The sequence below is a fragment of the Callionymus lyra genome, chromosome 8 (assembly GCF_982586985.1).
Source record: "Callionymus lyra chromosome 8, fCalLyr1.hap1.1, whole genome shotgun sequence".
Classification (NCBI taxonomy): Eukaryota; Metazoa; Chordata; class Actinopteri; order Syngnathiformes; family Callionymidae; genus Callionymus; species Callionymus lyra.
Genome location: NC_141825.1, coordinates 10,692,635 through 10,707,023, shown reverse-complemented (window position 1 = coordinate 10,707,023; position 14,389 = coordinate 10,692,635). Strand labels below are relative to the sequence as shown.

Sequence of the window (14,389 nt, the reverse complement as noted above, 5' to 3'; positions counted from 1 at the left end):
AAAAATGTAAGAAATGCTTTTGAAACTAAATCAGTTTCTACCAACATTTCATAAGCAGTCAAAAGTAATACAAAAATAATGATTAAAAATATTGTTTTTTTAAATACATAAAAGGTAGAAGGCCCAGACAATGAATGAATGAATGAAAGGTAGAATCAAATAGTGTGAGAAACGGAATCATAAATACTTTATATTATAGGTTTATCTTAATCATAATCTTAAGAACTAAGAGATAGTAGTATAGTAATAGTATAGTTATTATTTTTTAGTGTTTATGTATGGAAACACACCGCAGCAATAAACCCAAACTACTATTGTTAATAAAATGATTAATAATACTGCTATCATGATTATAAACATACTTATAAATGTAGTTTAATACCCTTTACAGTGAGATTCCTTGATGCCTAATGTTTCAAGTACCAGTTCCACCCACACATTCAATACTGGTTTCTTTTTCAACTTGCACTGACCCATCATCACAGGGCATAAATTGGACTTTTCTGGCGATTTATGTTACGTTTTGGGTTGTTTTTTTTTGTTGCTGAGCGCTACGAGGGACTGGGCTGCACAGGTACTTCACTTCTGTTACAACGACTTTCAAAATGGACACGTTTCAAAGTGAGACTGAGATTAAAGCATTTGGTTTGGAATTAAAAGTGGCCTCAGTCCGTCACGAACATTCACTCTTTAACACTCTTCCTACCGAGAGCATCCAGAGTACAGTACAGAACTATAGTCCTTAGTAGTAGACAATAGTTCTATAGACTTATTTGTTACTATTAGTGTTCATTATCACAAATGTCCTTCCATTCCCAACTAATAGAATAAAAAATATAGCATGTAATCCTTGAAAAAAGTAAAACGAAGACCATTTATTATCCTATATAATATAACATTTTCTGATTCTGATATTTGAGACAATTGAAGGTATTTTATGTGCGTTGTTTTTAAAGCTATAAAATTGAATGACTGGCTTTTATACATTTAATTGAATGAATGATTAAAATTAAAAAATCGCACAATCAGCGCGATATGTAGCATGTTCACACCATCCCCAAGAACTTTTACAGTGAATATAAAAAAATCACACAAAACACCTCAAGTCACGGTGTACGAGTCATTCAAGTAGTTTTAAGTCGATGCGTCATCACAAGTTATTTTAGTACAAAAATACCAACGAAACAATCCTGCTGCTTTAAACGATCTTCTATTTTCATACAGAAGCGATAATGACGACGAAAATAGGGACGTCTACGATGAAAGAAATCGTGGATTATTCGACTCTTAATCCCTCTGTTGTCCCAACTCCATCTAAAGTGAGCCCAGGACCGCATTTTCATCCACACACTGGGATGAAACACAAAGGGATTTGGAATCGGTCAGATAAGCCAGCCGAGCAGATGGACCGTCCGTCCATCGCCCGCTCTTCAGGACAACACCGATCCGACGCTGACCTTTAAATACGACTCTAAACCCCAAACACTCGGTTTCTTATTAAACGACTCTTAAGAAACACAGCTGGATCGTATTTTAAGTCAATATTTTCGGACGGCAGAGCCAGACGAAGAGATTCCATTTCATGATCACGGGGATGAAAAAAAAAAAAGAAAAGAAAATCCTCCGCCGTAACTTCAATCTTGATTGAAATGTGCAACATCAGAAATATTACCCGTCGGCCTCGGCCAAACAGAGACGCGCGAGCGGCGTATAAATCATGGCATTAGCGAGAAGCTAGAAAATCCATAACTCAAAATGATTTAGAGTCTCGGGCGAGCGTCTCTCTCTCTCTCTCTCCACAGGTCTGCACGAGTCCCCCTAGTTTAGAAAGTAACTTGATATAAAACAAGACCAGCAGAGATTGCTTTCAGTGGGACATCATTTGTCTGTTCCTTTTTTTTTTTAAGTTTAAAATTGCTCTGTTCCATCAGAGGTTCAAGTGGGCGGAATCACATCCAGTCGGCAAAACAAAGAAGGGTTTATGACTAAGACTGTGTATCGGAAAGAATCGGGCGATACAATACGCATCGCGATACATGGACAACGACACGACACATATTGATACTGTAGGATATATTTGTAGTACTGTCCAAGAACTTGACTCTGGTGTTTGTCTTTCTTTTTTTTTTTTAAACAACGAAAATAAGCCCAAACTGTCGACTGTATCCTCTCATGCTTAGTCATTGCCAGAACTTTCTTTAAAACACCAAATTTTAAAAGTGTTTCTACAATCGTGTTTTGCTACATGGCGGGCGGTAAATACTTAAGAATTCGATTTGATTATGTTGATGGTAATGATATGTTTTGAACATATTTTAAACATTTTTTTAAACTAAATGTTATTTAAAGTATTAATCATGTGCAACTTATTATGAAGTTATTAAATAATAACCTTTTAAACAGTGAGATAACAGTAGTAACAGTGATAATACGACTGTTGACGGAACAAATACGCGTCATTTGACCGAACACGTACCTCGCAGACGGAGTTGTGAGAAGTCGGGGCACGAATCTGACTTTCAAATGTTATTTTATAGTTTTTATTTTAAAATAGTATTTAAAAAAACTAAGTAATTCAATTTATAGTTACAATTAACATGCAGATACACTCTGCGTTTGTTCATTTTTTGTGTTGTAATTAAACTAGTGGTCGCTACGTGGCAGGAGTTCCTCTGCATGATCCCGGCACTGACTGAGGACAAGGGGATACGGTCGACTCCAGCAGCTCCTAAAGCTGGTATTTGGACATATTTTGGTTTCAAAACTAATGAAAGCAGCTACGACTTCGTCAAGAATTATGCGTCTGTAAATTCTTTAGCTAAACAACCATTTGTTGGCGTAATTTCAATGCGCACCCGCCGTTTGTCTGTGCGCGACAGTGAAATGGGTCCCACCTGAAACACGTTCCCGCAGCAGGGCCATACACTCGTATCACGGTTATGTGAAAATTCCTATGACTACCAAAAACAATTCCGCTTTTCACTACGAACTAGCATACCACTCAGGCCTGTGTCTTGGACAAAGTAAATTAAATTAAGGCTATTGGTGACCTCACCAGTTTTTTATCTGTGGAAAATGGGACTAAACGGAATCATCTGACTAAATATATGAAACTTGACTTTAAATGGAAATTACGTCAGTAAAGAGAGGTGACTACAACATGTGACACATGGACATTAGGGGTATGAATTGGCAAGATACGCTAAGAATCACAATACAGGGGCAACAATCCGATATATTGCTATTGCGTTGTAGTATTGTCAAGTACTTTTTCTCTGGTGTTGCAGAATTTCAGACGCATGATTCTTGACGAAGTCGTAGCTGCTTACATTAGTTTTGAAACCAAAATATGTCCAAAACTACTACTTTAAAAGCTGCTGGAGTCGACTGTATTCTCTTGTCCTCAGTCAATGCCGGGATCTTGCAGAGGCACTCCTGCCAACGAGCGACCGGAAGTTTAATAACAACACAAAGTCAGTCTTTTGTGTTATCAGTTTTATCTTGATCTTTAAAGTATATTCTTTATTGAATATTGTTTTTATTTGTTTAAGCGCTTTGTGACCCTGGTCTGGAAAAGCGCTATATAAATAAAAATTACTTACTTACTTACTTACAAAAAAATGAACAAACGCTGAGTATATCTGCATGTTAATTGTAAATATAAATCGAATGACTTGTTTTAAAAATAAAATCTATAAAATAACTATGATGAGGATAAAATATGAATAGATACATTTAAAAGCCAACAAAAATATATATACATTTTATTTTAAATTGATGCAGATATTGTACCTCCCAGTACTACATTGTGATATTCCCGTGTATCGATATTTCCTCAGGTGTATACGACGGTGTAAATCGACCGGTGAAGTTCTCCGACCACGAACGCATCTTCACAGGCGGGTCAGCACCGCTGTCCTCATTTCCCTTCTCCTCATGAAGGCAATTACTGTCTAAAAGTCAAGCTAATAACTTGTTTATGAGTCATTAAAAGTACTTTGACCCAAATACATATTTTTAGAGTGCCGGGCGAGGGCAGCGCATATTTACTGGCGAGCTCTGATGAAGATTTATTGAGCTTCAAATTTTCATCAGGAAAATGAATACACAGGCAAGTAAGAGAAAATAAATCTGGTGATAGCAGCTGCTAAAATGAGGGGTGTCAAATTATCGGGACATTTATTACAGCAAAATTACTACTTTGTCTTTTTGATCAAACTCATTGAATTTTTTATTGTTTATTAACTGAGCCTTGTTGTATTTTTAACTGAGCCTTGTTGTATTTTCTGTGGAATAGTTTTAGTAAAATCCTGGAGTGGATTTTGATTGTTGTGGTGAATCTTACAATACTTGTTTTTTTAAAGCGTTAACTTATAGTACTTTATATAGACCTGATGTTTTATCTGTTTATCATCCGTTTAATTATTTACAAAACAATAATTGACTTTATGTTTTTCCTCAAATGATTTAAGGTAATATTGGAAATTGAGTCATTAATTCGACTAATTACGGATAGGGGTTAATTAATTACCTTTTTTACTACTTAACACTAGAATATGCCCTTAACCCTTGTGTTATCTCAGGTTCAAGGTGACCCGAAGGCCTCAAAACAAATGTGTTGGTGGTATCCCTTGTGTTATCTCAGGGTCAAGGTGACCGGAAGGCGGGGCAACAAATGTGTTGGTGGTATCCCTGGTGTTATCTCAGGGTCAAGGTAACCCGAATGCTTGACAACAAATGTGTTTGTGGTATTCCTTGTGTTATCTCAGGGTCAAGGTGACCTGACGGCCTGACAACAAATGTGTTTGCCGCATCCCTTGTGTTATCTCAGGGTCAAGGTGACCTGACGGCCTGACAACAAATGTGTTTGCCGTATCCCTTGTGTAATCTCAGGGTAAAGGTGACCCGTAGCCCGACAACAAATTTGTTGGTGGTATTCCTTGTGTTATCTCAGGGTCACGGTGACCTGAAGGCCCGACAACAAATGTGTTTGTGGTATCCCTTTTGTTATCTCAGGGTTAAGGTGACCCAAGCCTGACAACAAATGTGCTGGTGGTATCCCTTGTGTTATCTCAGGGTCAAGGCGACCCGAAGACCCGACAACAAATGGGTTTGTGGAATCCCTTGTGTAGTCTCAGGGTCGAGGTGAACAGAGACAATCTTTTCTGTAAATGAGCTTCACACAAATGTTCAACCATCTTCAACACGACTAGTCGTCGCGATCCCTGAGTCTACATTTGTTTGTATGTTTTCCATCAGAACCTTCCTTTTATTATGGTCTAAATCCACGTCAGAGTGAACTTCTACCTTCATTATACTGATAAATCATGAAACTGAAAAGACTTCACGTCAAAATTCTTTCACACTAAAACCGAAAAAAAATTCCAAGCACCCCAGCACCACACATTCATCTCCCATATGCCGTCTCCCTGGGCAACCGGGGCGGCCAATCTGTCCACACTCCCGAGACTTTCCCCACTTCCTCTTCAAACAGTGACTGGACGATGTGTGCTTCACGAGTGTGAGAAGGTATGCGAGCACCTCTGCAGTCAGCTAATCAATAGAGGCCTGTATTTAGCCGCCAGCCTCCTCCTCCTCCTCCTCCTCCTCACTGGACCTGTTGATGCCGGGAAACAGGGAGGCTGTTGTGCAACAGGGTGGCCACATAAATGTGCCACTCATGGAATATGCAGAGCTTCACTGCCCGACGAAAACATTGCCTTATTCAAATCGCGGCTCAACAAGACGTGTCGACTGTGAAAACGATGCAATTATACAGCCATGAACACGCTCTGTCAAAACACCTTTAACCGTAAAACTGTGAATTAAAGAAAGTCACTTCATGTCACAATGTTTTTGTTTAATTTTCTAGCAAATTATATTACACAGTTTGAAACCAGGCTTATTATTGTAAACAATTCTTTTTTTTTTGTTTGTTTATTTTGTACTTACCTAAGGCACGATCTAAAAAATCCTGCAGCCCTTTTCCAGTATAATCTATTTATTTAATTCAAATAATTCAATATGTATTGAATAAAATTAAATAAAACATCTTGTATTTTTTTTCTATATTTACTTATTATAATAAAAAATATATATCTCTATTTAAAAATCTGTTTTATTTATATTTTATTGTAATTAAATATTGATTTAATGATACAAAAAAATCTTATTTAGCTTATTTCAAAACAAGACAGCATCTAAATGTCAGGCCTAAACTATGATTCCTTTTCATAATTAAAAACATGATTAAAATAAATTAAAGAAAGTAAATAAGGGTGGTTTACTTTTTTCTAAACTGTCTATATATTATATATTAAATTATAAGTAATAAGGAAGACCATAAATTAGACTTAAAACATTGTCATAACAATTAAAAAATTAAATATTGGGAAGAAAATACTGTTTTACATAAGAAATTGTGTCAAAGATGGAGTCTAAAGAATAAATAATAATATTTATGTTCTATTGATTGTAGTGTGGATTACATTTTCTCATTTTAAGTTTCACTGCAAAGTAATCTAAACATTATTATCCTTACATCCTGGGTCAAAATTGAGCATTTAATGAATAAAATTATAGTGATATGAACTTGACCTTGAACCATTTTCCTCATCCCCAAAATGCCTGAAACGACCTTAATCCACTCAGAACCGCTGTGAATATTTATTTCGTCAGAATTCACGAGTGAAAGTGCTCATCATCGTTCCATTACGCAGCTTCTGTCTGAGATGAATAACTTACTGGCCGACGACGGTCCATTTCAATGAGGCTGTTTAATGAGACGATTGTGAATCAAAAACAAAAAAAAACTTTGTGTCTTGTCAATCATCAGCACAGTGAGCAAGTGGATGGATGAAGATTCGAAAGTTACTCATCAATTCATTCATTCATTGTCTACCGCTTTATCCCGGGGTCGGGGTCGCGGGGAGACTGGAGCCTATCCCAGTATCATAGGGCGAGAGGCAGGGGACACCCTGAACAGGACACCAGTCTGTTAAAGAGTGACTCCAGGTCTTGAAATAATTTACTTTTTTAAAAAAGAATAAAATGGAGGTTTTTCTAATTTTAGTTATTTTAAAATCCAAATCATAAAAATGTTTGTTGCCAGTTTTTTTTCCCCACACTAGTAATACTTTTTTTCAATTCTTTATTATCTCAAATTATTATTTTAGACAGTTGAAATGATTAGATTCAAAATTATAGATAACTGAAATGGAAACTACTTTTATTCATATTTATCTGATTTTTAAAGCTAATATAATTTTTAAAGCTTCATCATTTCTGAATTTTGCTAGATTTTTTTTCTAGATTTAGTTTAGAGCAGGCTTGTCAAATTTTTTAAAAGATGAGCAGATATTATGACTTAAAATCCTGCTGAGGACACCTAGGTACATGAAATTCTAAAATGAATTTCACTTAAAAATATCTCTATATATATATATATATATATACAGTATATATAAAAATAAGGTATCACTGCTCAATAAAAAAAATCAAATGGAACAAAACTCAAATATGTTTTGATCTAAATGTGATATAAGATTAAATGTAAAAATAAAAAAATAAAAAAATAAATATATCCTCTGAAGCCAGTGTTATAAAAGGCCATTGAATGTGTTGAGCACCCGGGGTTTATTCCTGCTCAATAATTCATTTTGTGATTCAATACGTCAAAGTTCTAGAAGAGAGAAAAATGTTCTCTTTATTTATCAAATATTTCTTTTGTCAATTCATGTTGTTTTCTGCTCAAAAGCATCAAAGTTTTCAGTTTTACAGATTCAATCTTTCGCGGCAACTGCATAACATGAAACATTCTCATCACCTCAGATGAAGCTGAGACCAAACAAAGGAAGGATTTATTTGAAGGCGTGAGGCGGTGGAGGCGTTAGAAAATATGCATTTGTCGGATGATCATTTGTAAAATGAAACTGAACAGAAACATTTAGACCCCACGCTAGAAGAAATAAATTACTTCAATGAACTACGAAAAAAGTTGTATAAATGTTAGTCAAGTGTAAAAAAATGAAGATATCATTCAAAGTATTTTTTAATTACTTTATATAGTTATTTGCAAAGACGTAATCAAGTAATTAAGCCCAACTTTTATTATTCAGTGCATAAAAATAGAAAATGAAGAAGTTATCATGAAGGAATGTTCCATGAATTTGGTGGAAACACCTTTTATTTATGGTGTAAACATGTTTTCAGAAAGCGACTGATCCTCCCCGGAATTGAACTACCGTTTTCCTGCACCACCTCCATGACCAGAGTCGAAAAATAAAGCGCCACACATTCAGACGCTTCCTACGTCCTCACTTCCTGCATCTCACTTAGGAGGCCCGGGCACCGCCGGAGACACCGTTATTCATAAGAGGTTAAATGAGTTGACCTGCTCAGTCGCCTGCTAAATGGAAACGGGTCAATTAGACGCCGAGACGGGGCCACGGTAGACGAGCGGCAGAGGCGGCGGACATCTTGAAATAAAAAAAAAAACGCGGCTCGGGGAAAAAAAAAATATCGGAGCGTTTGATCCGTGTAAAGAGCGAGTGGTTAACACAAAATCAACACTGCTGGCAGCAGAATTACACAGGCTGAGTAAATCCTGCCTGGACTGACACTGACCTTTTATTACGTCCACCTCGGTGCTCTTATGTGCGAACGCGCCGTCAGCTCGGTTACACAAAAGCCCAAGCAATAGATCCTGGATTACCATGTATGTTCACGTTATAGGAGGAAAGCCATGGAGCGTTACATGGATTTCTTTGTGCACCAGTTTGAGTTCGACCTACTTCGGACTCGCGTTTATTTGACCTTTTTTTTTTTGGGGGATAAATCTGTAGCTGAAAACTAACCTTTGTCTTTAAATACTAGATTAATATCGTGACATCCGTGGATTAGATTTACTCTTATAAACTCAATAATAATCTCAACAGGAATTGTTTGTTTTTTTCCCAAAATAAAACAAAACCTTTGACCTTGAATGTAATCACTAGTTACAATTCAAGATCAAACATTACTTGCTCAGACTTTGACCGAGAGTCCTGAGAATCTACACCAGAAGAAGCTGCAGAAAAATTTACTGGAAGAAATCGAAACCATTTTCATCCATTTCATACTTGGATTTTTTTTCAGCATAGTGTATTTTGAGATTTGTATACAAATAAAAACACATACAGTACTTTGATACAGTACTTATGCAACATTTGATTATCTTTTTCTTAACCCCACTTGATTCTATGGACAATTTCTTTGGGTTTTAGTCCAATTTTCTCTTGACTTTTGGCTCAACAGTTAAGTATAATTTAGCCATTAAAGTTCAACTAATGGGTTGATTTAAGTGTGTCTACAATAGATATTGGAGTCTATTGTTTCATCAGTATGCGTCTGTTTGTACAAAACTCTATTTTCATTGAAATATTTACATTCGAAAATGTGTTTAAGCCTCGCCCACTGAAACCACTTTTTTCAGGAGATGAAATTGTGTTAACCATAACCCACTCTGCTGTGATTGGTCAGATATCAAGGTTTGTCACCTTGTGTCATCAATCCTGGGAGTCTCCACCTCCAAGGGGCTTGTTGTACAAACAAAGCGGGGGGTGATTACAGCTGACTGGAGGAGGAGTGAAGCCATTATAACACCATAATGGACTTTGCTCTCGTAACCTCTCGTTCGCCCAGATTTCAGACGCGGGAGAACTTTGTAAAGTAATAACTTCACAACAATTATTCTTTGAGGTAAATGCATCGCCCAGCTTTGCTCTAGAAAACATCTCTTTACGGCTTAACCTTTTTATAATCCCCTACAGTTAAAGTTGCAAAAAAAAGCTTGGATTTGTTGCGTCTGGCTCCCCCTAGCGTGAGAATAGTGTTACTGCCATCTTGTGGAACACAACTTTGCCATGGACCGCATTTGCATTTGTCTGATAAACGAGGGACTTCAAAATGTCCTTCTTAATAGGTTTGCAATATCGTCACTGGGATGAGCCATACTATAAAAAAAAAAAAATATGGTTTCCCGCCGTCCATCGGAACATTTGAAGATTCTTAATGCAAGACTTGCTGAGGAAAAACCCTTCAGGCAGTAGCTTAGTATTCCAGGCATGATGATGATGGAAGGAATGATCATGGAAATACAGTTTATGACATACGTTATTCAAGGCAAGACTGGTCCCAAAACATGATGGACTGAGCTGCTGGGGGGGAAACCCAGTTGCAAAGATCAGGGACAATCAAATGATCCCCTATTGGACGGACTTGTGTGTGTCGGTGGTGTGCGAGTGTTGCTCAAGGACAGCTTCATAATCAGCATGTATCACTTTACACAGACAGCTGCAGCGCTACCCTTGCTCTTGAGCAAGACACAAGCCGGGGCTGAGCATTACATCACCCCCCCCCCCCGCAAGTAGACAACCTTTTATCAACTATTTATCCGACTTAAAACAGCATTCCCATCCAGAGCGCCGGGATAAACCCACGCGTGGCAGCCCTCAGGTGGGGATGTGTCCGGTAGCACGGCCGATACTTTTCCCCGAAAAAACCCGTGACCTCTGAAGCCGCCGCCGTCGTGAAAAGCTCTTTGATTATTTATGTTGGAGGCGGCGGCCCCCCGGCCTCTCAGCTGGATCTGAGTCCGACCACCGCGCTCTTTACTTCAGCCCCGGAGAAGGAAGCTTTTGTTAATTTATGAGACGCACTTCCCTTTTTCGCCGTCGTCTCACTCTTCATGGCACGGGGGGGGGGGGGGGCAAGCTTCTCAAATCGGTTTTGTTAAAAGCCAAGCGAAGGGTTGTCACATCTGACATGAGCCTATTAGGCTAATTTCAATCGCTGGAGTGTGTGTGTGCGAAGATATTTGACCCGATGATTAACTTTAAGAGGAAGACGTGTGTCATAACACTGTGATCCAGCCTTTAATAATCCCATAATAATCTTTCAAAGGCTCGTTTTCCACTCAGATGTTGTCTCATTAAAGTGAACAAAATGATTGTCGAGTGGCATTTTGCACAACATTCAATAAAAATATCTTCAATATCAATACAATCTGCTATTAAATCATTTAATAAATACACATTTTTCTCTATTTTTTAATGGCTTTTACAACCATTAAATCATCATCGTCAGACCAAACCAATTGACCACATCACGATCCACAGCTTCAATAACTTCAACTTTCTTCGACACGAAAAGACCACAAGACGTTTTCTTCCGACCTCAAGTTGAAGCCTGGTGTTGAAACCGTAACTCAGATTTATACGTGATTCTTCTCAGCCTCGTAAAGAGACAGGAGATGCCAGTCTGTAAGGATTGTGTTGTCGTTTTAACAGATAAATTGCAAGCAATGTTAATCGAATAGTGTCAAATTAAAGTCATGTGGGACAAATCCAGCCCTGCCCTGCTGATATTTGATTCAAAACCACATGAAATACTAGTTAAAAGGGAAGCAATAACTGGAAAACCCTTAATAGATGTTGTCATCAAACATCAACATAGAAGCGTTGACGTTCAACAGGCTGTTTTTTTAAGTCAACATCTTAAATAAATTATGTTTTTTTATGGATCATGTTTGAAAACTTTATTATTCTAGTGAAAAAAATGTCACTACGTTTTCCACTTCTACACTTGAAGACAGGAATGTCAATAAATGTACGTATTGGATATGAGTAACATTTTGGTCCCTGGCAAGATTTAACTTACGACATCTGAGGGTCAGAGAAGGACCTTCTGGAACTGGATCAAGACGGTAAAATATAGATGATGTATATGATCTGCTCTGGAGATCACAATACAAGCTCACAGTAAAGGCTGTGTTGATGCCCAGCAGGATGTATATTTATTTAACTTTAACATTTTTACTTTGTATTCATTACTACACTCTAAATATGACTATAGTGTTTTTTTTGTTTCCCTTTGTTCTTTGCTTTTGTCTTTTTTCGTGTGTATTTATTGCCCTTTTCAGAAAGATTGAACTGATTATTTAAAAAAATAAATGGGGGGTAAATTTGCTTTCTTATTAGATTAAAAAAGAAAATGAAAGTTGATAAACACGTCCAGCTCCAGGAACTTGGATCAAGACAGTAGAAGATAGATGATCATTACGCTGCTCTGGGGATGAAAAGAAAATAAGAGTCGATTCGAGAAGAATCTGGTTGTCGTTTCTATTTATTTAACTTAAATCATGATTCATTTATTTTTCAACCTATTTTTAACGACACTTGGAGCAGATCTTTGACTGTATTCATGTGGCTTTTGTCAGGTCGAACATACATTTAGAAAGAAACTATTATTGGTTATTAATATGAATTACTAGTCTCTAAATATGACTAAAGGGTTTTTGTTGAACGATTTTTTTAGGGATCAATAATATTCAAGTGAATATAAATTTGAGTTTGGGTGGGTTTTATGTGGGAATTTGAAAAAAGAATAATATAATAATATCAACATATTTAGCTGATCCACGGATGATCAGCTTGTTTATTTGTTTCATAGCTTTAGGTTTAAAAGTGATGGAGCCAAGAGGTGAAAAGAAAAAAAGTTTTGGGGAAAAAAGAACCACCGACCTTTCCCGTAGTTGAAGTGCAGTTTGATGGTCTTGCCCTGGTTGATGTGCAGGTAGGTGAACCACACGGCGGAGGTGAGCAGCACCAGCAGCAGCAGGAGCTTAAACTGCTTCCGGATCTTCTTCACGGGGAACCGCAGCATCCTGGCTCGGACATCCTCCGGTCGTCGGGCTGAGAAAAGTCACGCGTAAAGATCCGAGAAGAAAGAAAGAAAAAGAAAAGAAAAAAAGTCTTCGACCGCGCGCGCGTCGCGTCTCATCCACAGGAGCCTCCCGGCGAGTCTGGGGTCTCCTCTTCCTGGGACCTGCTCATGACTCGCCCCCCCACCATCACCACCACCCCCAAAACCCTCCAGCAGGGAAAAGACGGATCGGATCAACACAAGTAGAGGAAAGATCAGGAGGAAAAAAAAATAGCAGTCCGGTGATAATCTGCGTAAATCCCTCGCAGCTTCACTGGTGCAACACTAGGTGTCGAGGAGGAGGGTGGCCATGTGGAGCATCTTCTTCTTCTCGGGGAGACCAGCAAGCCTGGGATGGAGAGTCAGATGGAGCGTGTTTTTATTGTAGTCCCGGGAGAGGAGGGGCCAGCAGCTGTCAGTGAACGCATCACCCCCACGGAGGGGGGGAGAAGAGGAGGAGAGGAAGAAGAAAAAGAAAAAAAACAGTGAGTTAAAAAAAAGAGGAGAGTCTTCAGCCATGTGCTCCTGGTACCTAACAAGAAGGAAAAGTCCACCAAGAGGAGGTCACGCTCGCCGTGTTGTTGTCCCTGTCATGAGGAGGTTTTTTTTTTTTGTAGTCCACGCCTCAGCAGCATCTTCCACCCGCGTGGTCCTGCACCCCCCACCACACACCGGAAGCACCGAGCTAAGATGCGGGAACGAGCGATGAACCGTTTTTTTTTTGTAGAGCGAAAAAGGATCTCCTCGTCCACGGAGCTCAGGACGCCCATCAATTGAACATCTGAACGGTGCAGGGCAACCTAACGCGAAAAGGAGGCTGAGCGACAGCAGCCGCGGCCAATCACGAGGCAGGGGATGGGTGGGAGGGGCGTGACCGGAGCCTGGCCGCTCGCTCCGTTGCTTGGTTACTGGTTCCCGTCCTCCGTCCAATGGAAACTTGGTTCAGGTTTTTGCTTCTCCGGACTCCATCCCACTGAGATCAACGCTGATGATCAGCTTTGAAATGGCCCAGAATTAAGAGTTTGATGTCGTTTTCCCGCATGAGAAGGAGGAAATAAAACTCTGTTTGGTTTATCGTTTCATTTCATCTTTTTGGTTCAGGTGTGGGAAATTAAATATAATTGGGGGCCACATTATATACTCTCGTTTTATAAATACATTATTACTTCATTTTAAAATTCTAAAGAGAAAAACAAATCGGTATTACTTGCACTAATTTAACTTTTTATAATAAACGCATGAAGTGCAAAAAAAGGGTTATTGTGCAATAAAATAATTGTGTAATATTGCTTTTTTTGTACATATATACTTTGCATTCGAAAAATATGATATATAAGCATTACCATATAATTCAGTTCAGTTCAGTTTATAAGAGCATATACCCATAAAATGAGGCAAAGATGGAAAAAAGAAAAATATTTTTAATAAGTTATATGTAGATTTTAACTTTTAATAAAAGGTGTTAGATAGTGATCCAAGTGTTCGGTTTAAAAATTACTATTTTGACCTCACGCGAGCCGCAGAGAGGGTCAGAGAGGTTAATCCCAGGTCTGGATTAACTGGTCAAACTGGGCGACGCGTCTGGTTAAAATGGTCTTTACACCAACACCTTTCACAGTTACTTCATTGAAACTCATTGGACATGAAT

The 14,389-nt window shown here is 38.3% G+C and overlaps 1 protein-coding gene across 1 annotated transcript in view; it reads right to left on the bottom strand.

Moving 5' to 3' along the window:
* The window catches only part of b4galnt4a (beta-1,4-N-acetyl-galactosaminyltransferase 4a), a 185,524-nt gene extending 172,022 nt beyond the window's left edge, over window positions 1-13,502 (bottom strand). Inside the window, exon 1 of the mRNA XM_087796670.1 lies at window positions 12,561-13,502. Coding sequence (XP_087652796.1) covers window positions 12,561-12,702 — 142 coding nt within the window. The 5' untranslated portion in view covers window positions 12,703-13,502. The remainder of the gene's footprint in view (window positions 1-12,560) is intronic.
* Between the last annotated feature and the right edge of the window lie 887 nt (window positions 13,503-14,389).